At 50.4% G+C, this 22061-nt stretch overlaps 1 protein-coding gene across 1 annotated transcript in view; it reads right to left on the bottom strand.

The window, feature by feature from the left end:
* LOC129712471 (suppressor of tumorigenicity 14 protein homolog) overlaps nt 1-22061 on the bottom strand; it is a 116583-nt gene that overhangs the window by 23296 nt on the left and 71226 nt on the right. The window contains exons 6-11 of the mRNA XM_055660940.1: nt 15304-15339; nt 14845-15079; nt 13941-14080; nt 10887-10981; nt 7710-7813; nt 2938-3068 (exon numbers count right to left, since the gene is read on the bottom strand). Of these exons, the coding sequence (XP_055516915.1) occupies nt 2938-3068; nt 7710-7813; nt 10887-10981; nt 13941-14080; nt 14845-15079; nt 15304-15339 (741 nt within the window). The remainder of the gene's footprint in view (nt 1-2937; nt 3069-7709; nt 7814-10886; nt 10982-13940; nt 14081-14844; nt 15080-15303; nt 15340-22061) is intronic.

Genomic DNA, 22061 nt, shown 5'->3' with positions numbered 1-22061 from the left:
CCACACACTAGCACTATCCCCACACACTAGCACTATCCCCACACACTAGCACTATCCCCACACACTAGCACTATCCCCACACACTAGCACTATCCCCACACACTAGCACTATCCCCACACACTAGCACTATCCCCACACACTAGCACTATCCCTGCACACTAGCACTATCCCCACACACTAGCACTATCCCCACACACTAGCACTATCCCCACACACTAGCACTATCCCCACACGCTAGCACTATCCCCGCACACTAGCACTATCCCCACACACTAGCACTATCCCCACACTATAGCACTATCCCCACACTCTAGCACTATCCCCACACACTAGCACTATCCCCACACACTAGCACTATCCCCCCACACTCGCACTATCCCCACACACCACCACTATCCCCACACACTAACACTATCCCCACACACTAGCCCTATCCCCACACACTAGCACTATCCCCACACACTAGCACTATCCCCACACACTAGCACTATCCCCACACACTAGCACTAGCACTATATCCCCGCACACTAGCACTATCCCCACACACTAGCACTATCCCCCCACACTAGCACTATCCCCACACACTAGCACTATCCCCGCACACTAGCACTATCCCCACACACTAGCACTATCCCCACACACTAGCACTATCCCAGTGACACTATCCCCACACACTAGCACTATCCCCCCACACACTAGCACTATCCCCACACAATAGCACTATCCCTGCACACTAGCACTATCCCCACACACTAACACTCTCCCCGTACAATAGCACTCTCCCCACACACTAGCACTAACACCATACACTAGTACAATCACAGTGACACTATCCCCACACACTAGCACTATCCCCACACACTAGCACTATCCCCACACAATAGCACTATCCCCACACACTAGCACTATCCCCACACCCCAGCCCAATCCCCACACACTAGCACTATCCCCACACACTAGCACTATCCCCACACACTAGCACTATCCCCACACACTAGCACTATCCCAGTGACACTATCCCCACACACTAGCACTATCCCCACACACTAGCACTATCCCAGTGACACTATCCCCACACACTAGCACTATTCCCACACACTAGCACTATCCCAGTGACACTATCCCCACACACTAGCACTATCCCCACACACACTAGCACTATCCCTGCACACACTAGCACTATCCCCACACACTAGCACTATCCCCACACACTAGCACTATCCCTGCACACTAGCACTATCCCTACACACTAGCACTATCCCCACACACTAGCACTATCCCCACACACTAGCACTATCCCTACACACTAGCACTATCCCCACACACTAGCACTATCCCCACACTAGCACTATCCCCACACACTAGCACTATCCCTGCACACTAGCACTATCCCCACACACTAGCACTATCCCCACACACTAGCACTATCCCCACACACTAGCACTATCCCCACACACTAGCACTATCCCCACACACTAGCACTATCCCCACACACTAGCACTATCCCCACACACTAGCACTATCCCCACACACTAGCACTATCCCCACACAATAGCACTATACCCACACACTACAACTATCTCCACACACTATCCCTATATCCGCACACTATAACTATCCCCACACACTAGCACTATCCCCACACACTAGCACTATCCCCACACACTAGCACTATCCCTACACACTAGCACTATCCCTGCACACTAGCACTATCCCCACACACTAGCACTATCCCTGCACACTAGCACTATCCCCACACACTAGCACTATCCCCACACTAGCACTATCCCCACACACTAGCACTATCCCCACACACTAGCACTATCCCCACACACTAGCACTATCCCCACACACTAGCACTATCCCCGCACACTAGCACTATCCCCACACACTAGCACTATCCCCACACACTAGCACTATCCCCACACACTAGCACTATCCCCACACACTAGCACTATCCCCACACACTAGCACTATCCCCGCACACTAGCACTATCCCCGCACACTAGCACTATCCCCGCACACTAGCACTATCCCCCCACACTAGCACTATCCCCACACACTAGCACTATCCCCACACACTAGCACTATCCCCGCACACTAGCACTATCCCAGTGACACTATCCCCACACACTAGCACTATCCCCACACACTAGCACTATCCCCACACACTAGCACTATCCCTGCACACTAGCACTATCCCCACACACTAGCACTATCCCAGTGACACTACCCCTGCACACTAGCACTATCCCAGTGACACTACCCCTGCACACTAGCACTATCCCAGTGACACTATCCCTGCACACTAACCCTATCCCACAGGTTCGGGACAATTTTTACTGGACAATTAACCAACAATTTGCTTTATTCTGTTGACTTTACACCTTGTCACGTCAAGCTGGAGAACGCTGCATCGTTGAGCAGCCACACAGATCTGCGGGAAGAGAATGTTTCAGGTCAAACCTACAAACCTATACATCTTTGGAGGGTGGGAGGAACCGGGGCACCTGGAGAAAACCCACGCGGTCACAGGGAGAATGTACAAACTCCGAGCCCGGGTGTCTGGGGCCATGAGAAAACAACGCTGCTGCCGCTGCACCAACTCTGCCGCCCAAATGGGGCAGTACCGGGGGGTGTGGGGTTCGGGGGGGGGGGGGGGTGAGCATGTGATGGATGGAGTGTGGCAGAGGTGGAGAGGCAGGCTGAGGGCAAGCATGCACCATAGGTATGTCAGCCAGTGAGATGGGCAGAGGCAGTGAGGAGAGGTAGTGAGGTACAACGAGAGTCTGAGGAACTCCATCACTGGGGGAGTGAGCACCAGTTGCATTCTATTGGTGCATCCACCACTCCCTTTCACTCTCTGATTTCCCTCCATCACTTAGTCCCTTCCCCCCACCACCTACCCCTCCTCCAGATGCTCCGCTGCTACTTACGTTTACTTGCATCGTAAGGTTCAAACGTGGCAGAAAATCCTCGGCAGGACTCTGCCGCGTCGGAGCGGAACTTGATGGTCATCTCGCTGCCGTTTGACAGTTCCACCATTGGCGGCTGCTCACCACAGATCCTGAAACACAAGCATGGAGTGGTTGGTAAATCAAAAGAATGACATTGATGTCACACTTTGACCTCCCTCAAATGTGCTGCTGTTCGTTCAGAAGTTTCACATGTGCCGCTGAATGTCCAGTGACAGAGAGGTCTTCACACAACGTAGAAACATGAATTAACACGCAAAGAACTGCATATGTTGCAGACTTCAGCAATACATATAGTGCTGGAGGAATTCAGCAGGTCAGGCGGCATCTGTGGAGGGAATCGATAGGCGATATTTCAGTTCGGGACCCTTCCTCAGACATGTCCTATGATTTGGAAAACAATTGTGGAATGTGTGCGTGTGTGAGGTGAACAGTTAATACATGCACTGTTTAGTGTGTCCCACCTTCCTTGGTCCAAGACACCATGAATCATCCACCACTCCCCGTTACTGAAGAAACACAGGGAGAGCACTGGAGACCATGGATGGCCAACTGGTGGCATGGTGACACAGTGGTAGAGCTGCTTCCCTACAGCGGCAAAGACCAGGGTTCGTACCCAACTACGGGTGCTGACTGTATGGAGTTTGTACGTTCTCCCCGTGACCTGCATGGGTTTTCTCTGGGATCTCCAGTTTCCTCCCACACTCCAAAGACATACAGGTTTGCAGGTTAATAGGCTTGGTATAATTGTAAATTGTCCCTAGTGTGTGTAGGATAGCGTTACTGTGCACGGACTTGGTGGGCCGAAGGGCCAGTTTCTGCACTTTAAACTAAACTAAACTGACTCTCAGAAATCAAAATCACCCAATACACAAAGAGCTGGCACGGCTGAAATGAATGAAGATGAGAAACTGCGAATGGTGGAAGTCTGAAATAATGGCAGTAAACACAGGTTTGTGAGGTGCTATAGCACAGCTTGCACAAGTAGTGGCAATATATGGGAAGATGGTACACTCTGCTGCCCTCTGCAGGTGCTGGAGGGAAACCATGTTACTGGTGGTTGATTGGGTGAGCAACAAGTGCCTGCTTTGTCCCGGATGCTTACAAGCTTCTCGAGAGACCTTGGTGCTTCACTTATCTGGAAAACCAAAGAACATTCCTTCATCCTCTTGCTTTTTGTGGGCAAGAATTTCTTGGGCAATTTTCTAAAGTGTGGGATAGAGATCAGCATAATAATCAGAATCGTTGGAGGTAGGTGCCCCTTGTTTTGATCCCATCTGCCATCTCCTATAACCCTCCATGCTATGTGATCTCGCCCATACACTTATACTCACTCAGCTGAATAAGAATTCTGTTACCATTTCCTTCATTTTCCTAACAAACTGTCCTAGTCATTTTCATCCCCCAATATTTTCAGTATTTTGCTGTCTTCCTCTCAGCTGGGACTTTTCCGAAATGCAAAGTCCAATAACTATATATTTAAGCAATATTATTCTATTAAATGTGATCTTGAGAGTGCATAATGTTTTCTGTGGTATTCGTAACACAAGGATGATAAAACGATCTTTGTTTTGATTGCACCTACCAACATGCATACATTGTTATATTATAGTTAATATATACCGAGGGCAATTTTTTGTTCCAATGCTCCCCATTCCCAATTACTTTTGCATTGAAGTGATTGAAATCCAAGTGACGTTTAAATGGCATCAAAAAGATAAAACCTCCGGAATGGATGATATACATTACGTGGCTGGTTGGAGTCCACGGTAGGGACTTTTTTTAATTTGATGTATTAAAATCATGTTTTAGTGCATTGTAGAAGTATGATTTCAATGTTTTTTGGTTGAAGAATTTTTAAGAGGTAACTTTTTAAGGGGTAACCGTTTCCACACAAAGGGTGGTGGGTGTATGGAACCAGCTGCCAGAGGAGTTAGTTGAGGCAGGGACTATCCCAACATTTAAGAAACAGTTAGGCTGATACATAGATAGGACAGGTTTGGAGGGATATGGACCAAAAGCAGGTAGTGTAGCGGGTGTGGGCAAGTTGGGCCGAAGGGCCTGTTTTCACACTGTATCACTCTATGACTACATTATACCTCCACCATGCATGAATGCATCAAAAGCAAGTGGTCGAGTTTTATTGCCATATTCTCAAGCATAGAAACATAGAAAGCAGGTGCAGGAATAGGCCATTTGGCCCTTCGAGCCAACACTGACATTCAATATGATCATGGCTGTTCATCTAAAATCAGTACCTCTTTCCTGTTTTTCCCCATATCCCTTGATTTCACTAGCCCTAAAAGCGAAATGTAACTCTCTCTTGAAAACATCCAGTGAATTGGCCTCCACTGCCTTCTGTGGCAGAGAATTCCACAGATTTACAACTCACCGGGTGAAGAAAGTTTGTCCTCATCTCAGTCCTAAATGGCCTACCCCTTATTCTTAAACTGTGTGACCCCTGGTTCTGAACTCCCCAAACAATTTTACCAAGCCAATTAACGTGCAAACCTGTACGCCTTTGGAATTTGTGAGGAAACTGGAGCACCCGGAGAAAACCCACCCAGGTCACGGGGAGAACGTACAAACCTCGTACAGACAGCACCCATAGTCAGGATCAAACCAGGGTCTTTGTCGCTCTGTCAGCAACTCTACCGCTGCTCCACCCAAGAGAAGTTACTCAAACTTAAAACCACCCCGTTAACATTGGTAGGGAGCATTATCATGCTGCACATCTATCAGTTGTCTTACACTCACTATGACAAGTCATCACCTCCAGTGCGTGGTATTTGGTCCAGTGCTGCCCTCTGACAGAGCAAAAACTGTTTCAAACTGATAGATGTGCAGCATGATAATGCTCCCTACCAATGTTAACGGGGTGGTTTTAAGTTTGAGTAACTTCTCTTGGGTGGAGCAGCGGTTCTCTCTCTTGCCACATGTCCTTGTGGTCTCTGCACATGTTGAGGTCAGGAACATGTAGAAACAAGCAGCTGCAGATGCTCCTTTATACCAAAGATAGAAACCTAATGAACGAGTAACTCAGCGTATCAGGCAGTATCTCTGGAGAGCACACTTCAGTCTAAAGAAGGGTCCTGACTCAAAACGTTGCCTATCCATGTTCTCCAGAGTTGCTGCCTGACCCGCTGAGTTACTCCAGCACTGTGTCCATCTCAGGAAGTGCATTTGAGCATCTTGCCTCAGTGGAAGCTGCATCTACAGTATATGACCACTGGTGGGGTGGGCTTGCGAGTGTGTGCTGATGGGAGTAGACGTAGGCATTGGGACTCCTCAGACACAACACCTTCACTCTGTCATTACTGATGGAGCTGGAGTGTCTACGAGTGTTGGAAGGAAATGTCTCCATGCAGGTACAAAAGTGCTGGAGAAACTCAGCGGGTGCAGCAGCATCTATGGAGCGAAGGAAATAGGCAACGTTTCAGGCTGAAACCCTTCTTCAGACTGATGTAGGGTGTGGGGGGGGGGGGGGGGGGGGGGGGGGAAGGGGAGAAGAAAGGAGAAAGGAAGGGGAGGAGCCAGAGGGCTGGGGGAGAGTTGGAGGGAAGGGGGAATCACAGAGGGGGGCAGTCGGTGGGAGGAGGAGAACTTCTTCAAAGTAGGCATACCTTGAGGAGATATCGCAGTTGAGTAGACCTGCAGACAATGTCTCCATGCAGCTTCTGTCCTGGGTTATTTGTCCGTGGCAGTGTTCATGTGTAGGTGGGTGGAGGGAACTGCTCACTGCACCCACCACTACACACGCATTGGTCATTTGGTCATTGCATGCCAGTTACGTTTGAAACAATCCTCTTGCACTTTGTTGATAGTGACTAAAGAGTACAGTGATCTCTCCCTAGCACCACACCATAAACCCTGAACAAGCTGGACCCAGCGGCTGGAGTGAGGACAGCCACATTGGGCAGATGTGCCCACACCCCAATGTGCCCCTCACTGCCCCAGCCAGTGCCCCTCACCCCAGCCAGTGCCCCTCACTGTTCCAGCCAGTGCCCCTCACTGTTCCAGCCAGTGCCCCTCACTGTTCCAGCCAGTGCCCCTCAGTGTTCCAGCCAGTGCCCCTCACTGCCCCAGCCAGTGGCTAATGTTCTGCCCTGGTCCAGGAAGCCCACTGACCAGCGATACCCTGGGGTGCATCAGCTGCCCGCTCCCCAGAGCAAACCCACAGCCGTTCCCCCTAATCTCCAATGTTGGTGCAACAGTCCAGACTCAAAAACCATGCGGAATTTCTCTGCCTCTGCGCTCGTTTCGAGACGCTGGTGACAACAGACATGGTCCTTATCAAGTGTTGCCTCATTGCCTCAGAGGCAGAATGAGGCCATTCCACCCATTGTCTACCCCTTCATTCAATCATGGCTGATCTACCTCTCCCTCTCAATCCCATTCTCCTGCCTTCTCCCCATAACCCCTGACTAATCAATCTGTCAATCACCACCTTAAAAATATCCACTGACTTGGACTCCACATCTATCCGCGGCAAAGAATTCCACAGATTCACCACCCACTGAATAATGGCATTTCTCCTCAAATCCTTCCCAAAGCCTCGCTGTCATCCTTGAGTGACCCCCATCCCAGACCATGGCACCGTCCCAGACCACCCACTGCCCCCATCCCAAACTGATCACAGCTCCCCATCCCAGACCACGGCCCCATCCCACACTGCTACCCCCCATCCCAGACCACAGCCCAGGGACCTTCATTGCCTTTGCAGAATGACTCACCTCCGGTTATTTATCTCCACATAGTCTTTGCAGACATTGTTCTCGTCTGGATTTTGCAAAAGGAACACGTTGAACATCACCTTTATGTGGTTGGGCGGGTCCACCTGAGGAGAGAATGGATCCATGGTGAGCCTGGGGTCAGAGAGCAGGAGCGGACAACCCGAACCAGAGGGGCATCGCGGGCACCACTCGCAGAAACCCCCCCACCAGATGGAAACCAAACCAGGTCCTCCACAGACCCAGCGTAAACCAGGCACCCAAACCAGTCCCACCCACACCCCTCCAATGGTATCCTGAGCAAGGCTAGACCCAAACCTTGCTTCTTGACCATACCTAAACACCGCACACACACTGCCATCTCAACCCAATGCTCCCATGCCAACTATCAGGGACCCAATTTACACCCAGCTAATACCCAGCATTAAGTCCACAGCCTCTATGTGTTTGTAAACTCAGTCATAGAGCTGTGTAGCACGGAAACAGCCCCTTCAGCCCAGCGCCCATGCCAACAAATTGCCATTCTGGATGTCCCATTTGCCTGCATTTGGCATATTTCATAATTCACTGATCAATTGTGGAGAAAGTTTGCCGTTGTCAAAGTGAAATTCAAATTCATCGTAGGTAGACATAAATGCTGGCGAAACTCAGCAGGTGAGGCAGCATCTATGGATCTAGCCAAGGAATAGGTGACGTTTCGTGTCGAGGCCCTGTTACATTTACACTTTGGAGAGGGTAGGGAAGATGTTTTCCAGAACGGCACCTGGATTAGAGGGCACCAGTGACAAGGAGAGGCTGAACAAAGTTGGATTGATGTCTCTGGAAAGACAACGGTAGACGGGAGACCTGACAGGAGTTTACAAAATGTTGAGAGGCATTGATCGGGAAGTCAATCAGAACCTTTATCCTCAGGATCAAATTATCAAAGACTAGAGTTCACATGTTTAAGATAAGAGGGGCAAAGTTTAAAGGAGATGTGTGGGCAAGTTTCTGGTGGGTGCCAGGAACATGCTGCCAGGGGGTGATGATGGAGAAAGATACAATCATGGTGTTTGAGAGGCTTTTAGATAGAGACATGGAGATGAGGGAGGTGGATCATGTGCTGGCAACTGGGATAAGATGAATTTGGCCATGTTTGACACAGACATTGCGGGCTGAGGGCCAGTTGCTATGCTGTACTATTCTATGTTTTAAACCTTAAAAGCCCTGTCCCATGGTACGAGTTCATTCCAAGAGCTCTCCGGAGTGTGCCCTGATTCGAACTCGGAGATTTACGGTAATGGCCACTCGTCGGTACTCGGGGCTCTCGTGGACATTTTTCAACATGTTGAAAAATCTTCACTAGTCTTCCCGTGGTTACCTGCCGTTAGCGAGTCTTCCCGAGTACCTGCCGTTAGCGTTACGAGCCGCTAAGAGACGTCCCCGAGCTCCAACGTACCCGCTATGTTCATTCTCCGTGCTTTCCACGAGTTTGATTTTTTTTAAACTAGGGAGGGCTCTTGGAATGAACTCGTACCGTGGGACAGGGCTTTAAGTCATTGTTTTTGCTAATTAACAGTGAGCACACCCCAAACCGTGGTCGTTATACTGCAGCAACTGTCCAAACATAGTTGGGTGCTGAGCGACAGTGAACCCTGCTAGAGTGGCACATAGGAGGTTCCATCAGTCGAGAGCCAATAATAACATGCTGATGTAAAAAGCAGAGACTTTAATCACTGGCTTCATGAAAATACGGGGATGCAATGAAAACTCACCAAGCGGACGGAGGCGATCGACGTTAAAGGGATGTGAATTGCACAGATAGTTGAAAAATAAGTCTGGATACTGTACTAAACCCCCGGCTAAAGCACATGAACGGTGAGGCCCGTTCCCTCTGTGGGTCATGCAGCACTGGCACATGTGATTCCAGAATTAGGCCATTCAGCCCAACAAGTCTACTCCGCCATTCAATCATGGCTGATCCATCTCTCCCTCCTAACCACATTCTCCTGCCTTCTCCCCATAACCCCCGACACCTGTGCTTCTGTACTAATCAGTTGAGGGTCTGAGACCAGGTACGGGAAAGATGGGGCACGTGAACAATCTCCACAGCCACAGCTCACACACAACACGGCAGTGGGGAATGTGTCAGTCCCACATTAAACTGGGTGCCCAATGACAGAACATTCTAGAGCATGCCCACCGCAGCTTGGGAAAGCAGTCACAGCAAAACATGGCGCCACAATGGTCAAGAAGATGGCCAAAGTCAACCCCCCCCCCCCCCCCCCCCCCCCCCCCCCCCCCCAGACACTGGGGGTCACTCAGCAGGAGGTGACAGGGTGGGAGTCACAATGATGACAGCTCCACAGTCCGGCTAACAATAGCTCACAAGGTCATATGTGATAGGAGCAGAATCAGGCCATTCGGCCCATCAAGTCCACTCCTCCATTCAATGGTGGCTGATCTATCTCTCCCCATAACCCCTGACACTGAAGTCCTGATACTTGGTGCTTTGTCCCACAGTCACCATCCAACACATTCATGGAGACGTAGAGATACAGGGCAGAGCCAGGCCGGTGGTTGTCTCATCTCCCCAATGTCTGCACCAGCTCTGCCAGAGGCAGAGACCCTCCCCACAGCCGGCAGCAGCCCACATCACTGACGCTTCTGTAGCACGGAGCTGATGGGTGGAATGGCCTCCTGTGACTGCAGGGACCCTGAGCCCGTACTGCTGCTCCCTTGGTGCTGAGGAAAGGCAGTGGATGTACAGGACAGGGTGATACGGAGTGAGGGTGTGGGAGTGGGACAGTTACAAGATCAGCAGAGAACCAGGTCCAGTTTTGTAACTTCCCTGCTCATATTCTCTGCCTCAGCTGGTGAAGGCAAGCATCCCGTATGCCTGCTTCACCACTCTACCAACCTGTGTCACCATCAGGGAGTTTATCCACAAACGTTCCTCTCTCTCACACACACAGCATCACCACCTCATATGACTTTGCTCCCTGCCCCCAACACCCCATCTCCACACATTCCTACAACCTCCTGAAAGTTCCTTTGGTGAAATGGCATCAACTTGAAGCACAGTTTCTCTCACCAATGATGTCCCTTCATCTGCTGAGTATTTCCAACACTTTGTATTTCAGTTGCAGGAGTGCAGGGCTCACTGACCCATGCGACCATGCACCAGATGCGACAACTTACCTTCAGCACCCAGGTGCAGTCCGCACGGGGTGGGTAGTACGCTGGATAATATGGGGAGGAGAAGCTCCCAGATCCTTGCAGAATCTTGCTGCACTCTGTGGAAACAAATGGCCCTTACGGTTAGTGAGGGCTGTTCCCACACCAACAGCACAGAGGCAGCCTCCCAGCAGCAGCCTCCCAGCAGCAGCAGCCTCCCAGCAGCAGCAGCATCCCAGCAGCAGCAGCCTCCCAGCAGCAGCAGCCTCCCAGCAGCAGCCTCCCAGCAGCAGCATCCCAGCAGCAACATCCCAGCAGCAGCCTCCCAGCAGCAGCCTCTCAGCAGCAGCCTCCCAGCAGCAGCATCCCAGCAGCAACATCCCAGCAGCAGCATCCCAGCAGCAGCAGCATCCCAGCAGCAGCCTCCCAGCAGCAGCCCCCAGCAGCAGCCCCAGCAGCAGCATCCCAGCAGCAACATCCCAGCAGCAGCCTCCCAGCAGCAGCCTCTCAGCAGCAGCCCCCCAGCAGCAGCATCCCAGCAGCAACATCCCAGCAGCAGCCTCCCAGCAGCAGCCTCCCAGCAGCAGCCTCCCAGCAGCAGCCTCCCAGCAGCAGCAGCAGCCCAGCAGCAGCAGCAGCCTCCCAGCAGCAGCCTCAGCAGCAGCAGCCTCCCAGCAGCAGCCTCCCAGCAGCAGCCTCCCAGCAGCAGCATCCCAGCAGCAGCATCCCAGCAGCAACATCCCAGCAGCAACATCCCAGCAGCAGCCTCCCAGCAGCAGCCCCCCAGCAGCAGCATCCCAGCAGCAACATCCCAGCAGCAGCCTCCCAGCAGCAGCCTCCCAGCAGCAGCCTCCCAGCAGCAGCATCCCAGCAGCAACATCCCAGCAGCAGCCTCCCAGCAGCAGCATCCCAGCAGCAGCATCCCAGCAGCAGCCTCCCAGCAGCAGCATCCCAGCAGCAGCCTCCCAGCAGCAGCCTCCCGAGGGGGGGGCGACACACACAAGAGGAAATGAAATGGAGAGGACTGGCCTAAAGGAAAATCCTGAGAGATTCTACAGTTTTATTAAGTGAAAGAGTGGCTGCAGAGAGAATAGAAAGGAGAAGGTTTTATAGGCTGGGACCTTTTTCTTTGAAGCATCGGAGGCTGAGGGGCGTGTAGGTTGAAATGTACAAGATCACGACGGGCTTGGATAAAGTGAACACTCACAGTCTTTCCCACAGGGGAGAGACCAAAGGCTTAAGGTGAGAGGATGAGCTTCTGGGCAATGTTTTCATTTAGAAGATAGTCATTGTAGAACTTAGAACATAAAACAGTAGAGCACAGGAACGGGCCATTCGGCCCACAATGTTTTTGCTGAACATGATGCCTGGTGAATCTGATCACATCTGTGTACACGTGATCCACACCCCTGTACGCCCCACACTTCCATGTGCCTATCCAAAAGCCACTTAAACCCCAACAATCATATCAGCCTCCACCGCCCCCCTCGCAAAAATACATTCCAGGCCCCCACCATCTCTGTGTGAAGAACAAATTGCCCTGTATACCGCCATTAAACTTACCTCACTCACATAGAAACATAGGTGCAGGAGTAGGCCATTTCGCCCTTCGAGCCTGCACCGCCATTCAATATGATCATGGCTGATCATCCAACTCAGTATCCTGTACCTGCCTTCTCTCCATACCCCCTGATCCCTTTAGCCACAAGGGCCACATCTAACTCCCTCTTAAATATAGCCAATGAACTGGCCTCAACTACATTCTGTGGAAGAGAATTCCACAGATTCACCACTCTCTGTGTGAAAAATGTTTTTCTCATCTCGGTCCTAAAAGACTTCCCCCTTATCCTTAAACTGTGACCCCTTGTTCTGGACTTCCCCAACATCGGGAACAATCTTCCTGCATCAAGCCTGTCCAACCCTTTAAGAATTTTGTACGTTTCTATAAGATCCCCCCTCAATCTTCTAAATTCCAGCGAATACCTTATAGTCCTTCCCTCTAGTTGGACATTTGAACCCTGGGCAAAAGGTTATCACTGTCTATCCTCTATGCCTCTCCTAGTTTTTATTATTCCCATCAAGTTCTAGAGAAAACCTCTGATGTTCTAGAGAAAACATTGAAAGTCTATCCCTGTAGCTGAAACCCTATTATCCAGGTAGCATTCTGGTCAAGCTGCTCCAAAGCCTCCACATCCAGTAATGGGGGCGATCAGAATGGTGCACAATATTGCAACGCCCTAGAGAGCTGCATCATGACTTCCTTACTCTTCTGAGGAAAGACATTCTTGCCATAGAGGGAGTACAGAGAAGGTTCACCAGACTGATTCCTGGGATGTCAGGACTTTCATATGAAGAAAGACTGGATAGACTCGGCTTGTATTCGGTAGAATTTAGAAGATTGAGGGAGGATCTTATAGAAACTTACAAAATTCTTAAGAGGTTGGACAGGCTTGATGCAGGAAGGTTGTTCCCGATGTTGGGGAAGTCCAGAACAAGGGGTCACAGTTTAAGGATAAGGGGGAAATCTTTTAGGACCGAGATGAGAGAAACATTTTTCACACAGAGAGTGGTGAATCTCTGGAAACTCTCTGCCACAGAGGGTAGTTGAGGCCAGTTCATTGGCTATATTTAAGAGGGAGTTAGATGTGACCCTTGTGGCTAAGGGGATCAGGGGTATGGAGAGAAGGCAGGTACGGGATACTGAGTTGGATGATCAGCCATAATCATGTTGAATGGCGGTGCAGGCTCGAAGGGCTGAATGGCCTACTCTTGCACCTATTTTCTATGTTTCTATGTATTCAATGCCTCTAACGATGAAGACAAGCAGAAAATGCAGGTAAACAGGCCCTGCCCAGAATGTAGCCGGAAGTGTTGTGGACAGCACTGCTTCCATGCTGACTACCTGACTGGGAATAAAACAGGAGCTGGGGACTGAATGTGGATGATGACCTGTACCGGGTGGAGCATCTCCAGGCACCAGGCACCCTCCTTGCTGCGTCGACTCCGTGCATTGCCTGCTTTGCCCAGCAACAACCTGTGACCCAGTGTGTAGCCCTGTCCACGTGAGGAGAGACTTACGTCTTTGTTTGGGAACCTGCCGGAACTCAGCCTTGAATCCGGGGTAGTTCTCATCGTCGTCGGTCATCAGTGTGACCAGCATCACATTGCGTGAGGACATCAGCTTGAAGGCATTAGTCGGGGGGTACAATCCACAGCGTCTGTACACAGGGCAGAGGGAGGCACAAGGTTCACACACCACCACCTCTCACCACCAAATAACCCCCTTCTATACACCCACTGTTGATGTTCAAGTGATAGAAGCAGAATTAGGCCATTCGGCCCATCTATCATTTCTACCATTCAATCATGGCTAATCTATCTCTCCCTCCTGAGACTCCCCTTGGGGTGGTGGGGAGTGTGTGACAGGGGCCAGTGAGTGTGAGTCAGTGGAGTCTGGAGATATGACTGTGACCATTCACCTTGTCTGTGTCTGTAAGGTCACCCTATCCTATCTGGGTCTCTCCTTATAACCCAACCCTCTAGCCCAGCAACATCTTGGTGAATCTCTCTACACCCTCTTTAGCTTAATGCCATTATATTGCCACAACATTGTTGCCTATAGCCAGGTGACCAGAACTGCGCACAATTGTGGTCTCACCAACGTCTGGCACAGTTGTACGGTCATGTTCCAACTCCAGTACTCAACACCCTCAACGGTGAAGGTGGTGGGCCCAAAGCCTTCCTCACCACCCTATGGGGACAGGGTGACAGAGGGGAGGGTGACAGGGAGGGGGGGAGGAGAGAGGGTGCAGGGAGGGGGGAGGGGGGAGGGGTGACAGGGAGGGGGGGGGGGGGGGGGAGGGTGACGGGGAGGGGGAGAGAGAGGTGACATGGGGGGGGGGAGAGGGGTGACAGGGGCGGGGGGGGGACGGGGGGGGGCTGGGATTGGGAATTCTCTGCTCCACTACAGGTTGCCACTTACTGTGTGATCTCCCGCTTCTCGATGGGACTGAGAGAGTCGTAGACAACCACAAAGTCATTGTGGCAAACACTCTCCAGGTCAAAGGTGACGAAGTTGAGTTCGATGACGTGGTGGGGGTCCGCACGCAGCACCCACTGGCACCAGACGTTGGCGGGGTACGGTTCGTTGGGAAACCCTGGAGAGGAGAAGGTGTTCATCTCCCCACCCACGGCGTGCAGATCGAAGGCGCAGGTGTCTGTGGACAGTACGTCACAGCACGGTACAATACATTACAGTAGGTTACATCTGGTTACAGTACATTACAATGCATTACAGTATGGCCCCTCCCCCGCACCACAACCTCCCATCCTCATGTTACAGCATATCCGCTCAGCACTGCAGCCTCCCATCCACAGGGACGTCCTGCTCCCCTCACACACTTGCACATTAGCCACTGCCCGCACCAGCCCCTGCACTTACGGTCCTTTGGTGGTTTCACCCTCCGTGGATCAGCACCTGGAAACACAGGGAGCATTCAACTTGAAGGTGGCACAAACACTCCCATCCAACCATCCCACCCACCATTCCTTCCCTTCCTCCCTCCCTCCCTCCCTCCCTCCCTCCCTCCCTCCCTCCCTCCCTCCCTCCTCACTCCCTTACCAGCTCTCTTCCTCACCAGTACTGCTACTCCTCAATCCCCCCTGCCCACATCCCTTGTCTCTCTGTCCCCATCCCCCCCCACACCATGTATGTATGTGCAGAGTTTGGACGTTCTACTGTGACCGTGTGGGTTTTCTCTGGTTGCTCAGTTTCCTCGCACACTCCAAAGACATACAAGTTTGGTGGTTAATTGGCTTCTGTAAAATTGTAGATTGTCCCTGGTGTGTGTAGGAGTGTTAAAGGCCTGTCCCACTTGGCGATTTTTTTCAGCGACTGCCGGCTAAAGATTTAGAACATTTCAAAATCCAGCGGCGACCAAGAAATGTAGCGACACTTGACAAAACACCACCCGCCATACGTCATAACGTCTGAAGAAGGGTTTCGGCCCGAAACGTTGCCTATTTCCTTCGCTCCATAGATGCGGCTGCACCCGCTGAGTTTCTCCAGCACTTTTGTCTACCATACATCATCACCCCGCGTCACCGCCGCATCACGCCGTGAATTTTGCGGTGACCTGATACGTCAGTCAATGTTGCCGGCAGTTGTCAAGTGGGACAGGCCCTTTAGTGTGCGGGGATCGCTGGTCAGCTCAAACAATATGAACGTGGCTCAACGACAAAGGGGGCGGCACGTGACCTCTTCCTACGAACTGAAGCAGCGAAGGTGACTTGTGAAGAAGGGACCCGATTCAGAACATCACCTATCCACGTCCTCCTGAGATGCTGCCTGACACACTGAGCTACTCCAGCACTCTGTAACTTCCAGGGCAAGTGCCTGAAGTGTCAGTGGTGGAACACTCTAGAAACAGTGACAATAATTCCATTGGTTTTAAAATAGTTATAGAAAATTACAGGACTGTTCCTCAAGTTCTAAATCAGGCCAAGGCCAATTGTGATGGCATTGGACAGGAACTATCATGGTTGGTTGGCAGAGGCTGTTTGCAGATGGAAGGGACATCTCAAAATTGGGAGGCTTTCTAAAGTGAGCAGCATTTAGAGTGCAGGGTAAGGCTGGTAGGATTATCCAAACCTGGCTGATGTATGTCATGTGCGGCCAAATGGGACCAACACAATCCCCAGAGGAGTGTAATTGATGTGAGAGGACACACGAGTGGGAAATAGTAAGATTAAACGAGAACTTACCAGTTCGAAGTTTGATCGTTATTTTATGAGGAGTACGTTGAGGAAATACGTGAAGAACCCCGCCAGGACGCATGTGTGTCATTCTTCAAAGCAGCGGTGTGAAATCACAGATAACTGTAATGACTTAAACATAGTAAGATTAGAGAAGAAATACCAGTTGAGTATATGATCATGGGTGGGAGCGGAGGGCACGTATTCCCTCAACGTACTCCTCATAAAATAACGATCAAACTTCGAACTGGTAAGTTCTCGTTTAATCTTACTATTTTACTTCGGAGTCACGTGAGTGACTATGTGAAGATTTCAAAGCTCTGTGATTTCATGCCATGGAAACGAGTCCATGCATCACATCTGCCTTAATGACTGTAGGAGGAATTGTGTCAACATATTTTAGACATGAATCTGCAATTGAAATCCATGAATTGATTAACACAAATTATAGCCCCTATTTATGGGATAATTAAATTACAGAACTTAAATTGTTTCTGCAAATGTTCCACGTTTAATGACTGGTTTATGATAAAATAGTTGGAATGTTTTTCCCCTGACCATCCTGCTGCCTTGAGGATTTGGTCCATTGGTACATCCAACTGCATAGCTGCCGATGTAGCTGCAGCCCTGGTGGAATGAGATTTAAATATATTAGTATCCATCCCAGCCTGTATTAGAACCTGTTTCAGCCATCTTGAGATGGTCTGGACCGTCACTCTTTTGTGTGGTTGCTTATGGCTGACTAAAAGTGCCTTCTCATTGTCTCTGATGATTTTCGTGTTCTCCATGTATAACGACAAATGTCTTACTATACAGAGACGATCATCTGTTGGGTAAGACCTAAATTCTATATTGAGGCCTGCTGATCCCTGTCTGCTCTGCTTTACTAATTCATAAATATGAAACGTAATATTTTCAGATGAAGAAGTCATGTGTCCAGTCTTAATTTATGTAATGACTGTACCCTTTGTGCCGTGACCAATGCCATTAGCATGACAAGTTTTTAATGTCAGTCTATGTAGGGACAGAGCTGTTGTTGGAGACCAATTCCTGAGCATCTTCAGGACAATACTCACATCCAATATATCTGTAAATTTTGGTAATGTAAAGGTCCAAATTGTGTGGCTGGAAAAGCAGCCACCATTTTGCCAATTACTTTTGCTACCAATCTGATGGACGGTTACTGATGTCAATGAGGTTATTGCAAGCCTCTATTAAGTCTATAGCCTTTCCCTTTGGCAAAGTCACCGACATGTGAACTGAGTCAATGGTGAACCCCAAATAGTCCATAGTAGTGGAAGGCGTTAATTTAGATTTAACTGGATGGATAATAAGCCCCAGTTTTTCAAATAACTGTTTTGTGGCTGTTACAGTTTGTTTGGCCAATTCCAAAGTTTTGCCCACAATAAGTATGTCATCTAGATATGCCATGACCATGTGTTTTCGTTTCCGTAGAAACGCTAGGACTGGTTTCAAAATTTTAGTGAACAGCCTGGGGGCTGATGTTAACCCATTTGGCAGCGCTCTATACTGCCTGGGCTGTCCCATCCAGTTGAATTTTAAGTAACCTCTGTGGTCACCTCGTATGGGCACTGAATAGTAAGCATTTTTTAATCGATGCTAGCCATGAAGTAACCTTTGGAAATCAATTGTTTAGCAGTAACAAAGGTTTCCATTTTAAAATGAATTTATTGTACAAATGTATTCAATTTGGTCAGATCTATGATGATGCGACAACCACCATCTTTTTTGTTTTTGGTAAAGATATTGGACATGAATTCTAGCGGTTCGTGTTGGGATTTTTCAATTATCCCTTTTGCGTAAAGCCGCTCCAGTTCAGCATGCGCTTCTGATTTTTCTTTAGTGGCAAGTACGAACATTCAGTTCGGTATATATTGAACTGGAGGGCTGTACTTGTGTATAATTCTATTGTTTATCCCTGGATACTGCTTAAAATATAAGTATCGGTAGTTAACATACTCCATGCATCCAGAAAGGAGAGTAATCTCCCCCCAACCTCCATGCTCCCTGCAATTTGTAGGGAACCAGACCCACCTACCTCCATAGTTACCAGTGACAGGTTTACTTCTTTTTGTAAATCCTTCGTTGATGTTGAGGCGTCGGTGTCTGGGTTTGTGGTTTGATTGATGTTGGAGGTTTGCGTATCTTCCAAGAAGATGGCATGGGCCATGGCCTAAGAAAGACTCATGTTCGGTGTACCGGACCTTCGAGCTTGCACCAGTCGGTCTTGTTCTACTGGTGGGTGCGTAAGGGTGCTTGTCTATGGCCGTGTGTTGCAAAGCAGTGCCAGTACATCCTGTTGGTCCTGCGACATGTCCTTCTCATCCACTGTGCGGGTGAAAGCTGTTATCCCCGGTGTTTAGGAGTTTCCATATACAATTATTTACTACAGGAACATTCAGGGATATACAGTCAGGTGTCCTCCAGGTTTTGGCCAGTCTGGTCTGGCTGTATAAAGTTGGACACCATGTCCAGTAGATTTTCACGTTCCTGCACCCCCTGCACACTTGATTTCTGTTCTACAAACCCATCTTCAGGATCAGCCCAGAACTGACCCTCAGTACTCCTCTCTGACGAGGGAGAAGCACTGTGCAGCCCTACAAGAGATGCTGCTGTGGGTTTTACATAGAGCCCACAGTGACTCGACTCCATCTCCCGGAGCCTGTCACGTTGGAGCAAATGCTCCACACACCGCTCCATCCGGCTCCAGCGCTCACGGTCGCTGGCCGCCCGCGGCTGCTCAAAGTCGGACTCCTCTGAGTCCACGGCTTTCATGGTTTTTTGTCTTGCCTTACCGCCTGGCCGCGGAGTGGATATGGCCGGTGCGGAGACGACATCGGACACAGCTGATCCCATTACAGGTGATTCAAGTGCCGCTGGCCGCTGCTACCCCACCAGCTTTGTCGCAGCCCGTTGGTTTCTCCACCTGTAATCGGCATGGGAAAACAAAAAAAGACCGCAGCTCTTACCTGCAGGTCCTGGTTTAAATTGTCGCTACGGGGAAACGTCGTTCCACCGCGCCTCCTGCCGTTTTCGACTTGTCAAAAGTCGACGGCCTCATCTGAATAGTCTCCCGCCCGGCCGTGGTGTTCTGGCCGGCGCGGGACCAAAAGTCGGCACCGCTGATCCCACTTACGGGGCTTGTGCCTTCAGCTGCTGTTGGCTCCCGCAACTTTGCGGTCCTCCCCAGCCAGCTTCACTCGCAGCACTTGTGGACACTATTTTGTCCAGCTCCTCCCCCCCCCCCCCCCCCCCCCCTGTGTAAAAACAGCGCGGGGACAAAACTACCGCAGAGTAAATCACTTACCTGCAGGTCGCGGTTTCAAACTTACCGCTGCGGGGGAACGCTCCACCCCGCCTGTCGTTTCGCAAGCGTGAAAGCGATATGACACGCATGCGTCCTGGCGGGGTTCTTCACGTAGTCACTCACGTGACTCCGAAGTAAAATCAGCAGGTCTAAAGATTCTACAGAATAAAGAGAGCGAATGGGTAACTGGAGCAAGAACACATCCCCTTAACTATCTCCCACAGCTATCTAGACTACACTTCTTCCCACCCTGCTTCCTGTAAAGACTCTATCCCCTACTCCCAATTGCGTCCATCTACGCTGCATCTGCGCCCAGGATGAGGTTTTCCATTCTGGATCATCGGAGATGTCCTCATTCTTGAGGAAACGGGGGTTCCCCTCTTCCATTATGCACTTCATCCTCCAGCGCAGCCTTCGATACAGTGAACCACAACATCCTGCTCACCAGACTCAAAGACCTCGGCATTGAAGGCTCTGCATTCAGCTGGCTCCATTCCTACCTTTCCAACAGATCCCACTTCATCTCTCTCCACAACCACACCTCTGCTACAGCCCCAGTCACTCAAGGCGTTCCCCAAGACTCCGTACTCGGCCCCCTCCTCTTCATCATCTACAACCTCCCCCTTGGTCAGATACTCCGCCACTTCAACCTGGACTTCCACTGTTACGCTGGCGACACCCAGATCTACCTCGGCACCAAATCCCCCCACAACCCCCCCCCCCCACCTCTCCCATATCAACTCCTGTTTGTCAGCTGTAAAAACCTGGATGCAACATAACTTCCTCAAACTCAACAGCGATAAGACAGAATTCCTCCTCATAGGCTCCAAAGCCACACTCAGCAGAATCAATAACCCCACTCTCACCATCGACAGCCCCACTGTCTCCCCATCTCCCCAGGCCCGCAACCTTGGCGTGATTTTTGATTCCACCCTCTCCCTTGAGCCTCACATCCGCCATGTCATTAAAACCTCCTTCTTTCATCTCCACAACATCGCCAAACTCAGACCCTCTCTCACACCTCCCGCTTGAAAGACTCATCCATGCCTTCATCTCCTCCCGACTGGACTACTGCAACTCACTTCTCCTTGGCATCAGCTCCACCTACATCAACCGACTCCAACTGGTCCAGAACGCAGCCGCCCGACTCATCACCCACACCAAATCCTGGCATCACATCACTCCAGTCCTCAAACAACTTCACTGGTTTCCCATCTCCCACCGGATCACCTACAAAATCCTGATCCTCACCTACAAAGCCCTCCACCATCTGCCCCCCCCCCATATCTCACTGACCTCCTCTCCCCCTACCAACCCTCATGGTCCCTCAGATCCACATCAGCCAGTCTCCTCTCCATCCACAAGTCCAACCTCCGCAGTTTTGGGGACAGAGCCTTCTCCAGGGCAGCTCCCAGGCTCTGGAACTCCCTCCCCCAACTGATCCGCAATTATGTGTCCCTCACCATCTTCCAGTCCCGCCTCAAGACCCATCTCTTCACCTCTGCCTATCCTTAGCCCCACGTCCCCCTCCCTTTTCATCTGTGCATTAATTGCCTCATATTGTGTTTTGTATTGAATTATGTCTTTACTTTGTGTACTAGTCATGTCTCTACTATTTATTTCATTCCCCTTACATGTTTTTCCTCTACCTGCTAAATTTTTGTAAGGTGTCCTTGAGACTCTTGAAAGGCGCCCATAAATAAAATGTATTATTATTATTATTATTATTCATCCTTCAGCACCAAGACCGCCAGGGTAACTATACAAGGATTTTGTTTGTTGAGTTTAGCTCTGCATTCAACACCTTTGTGCCAGAGCTACTGCACTCCAACCTTTCCGAGTTGATTGTGCCTGAACCCTCTGCCTCTCTCTATCTGTCCTGACAGATAGGAAGCAGCATGTGAGGCAGGGAAAGCACATCACAAATCCACACTCAGCATATGAGCACCACAAGGCTGCGTACTCTCCTCTACTCTCTCTCCACCAACGACTGCACCTCCACAGACACCTCTGTCAAGCTTCTCAAGTTTGCAGACGACACAACCCTGATTGGACTGATCCAGGATGGGGAGGAATCTGCCTACAGACAGGAAGTGTCACAGCTGGCGTCCTGGTGC

Source organism: Leucoraja erinacea, chromosome 32 (genome assembly GCF_028641065.1).
Source record: "Leucoraja erinacea ecotype New England chromosome 32, Leri_hhj_1, whole genome shotgun sequence".
Classification (NCBI taxonomy): Eukaryota; Metazoa; Chordata; class Chondrichthyes; order Rajiformes; family Rajidae; genus Leucoraja; species Leucoraja erinaceus.
This window is presented reverse-complemented; position numbering and strand designations above follow the sequence as displayed.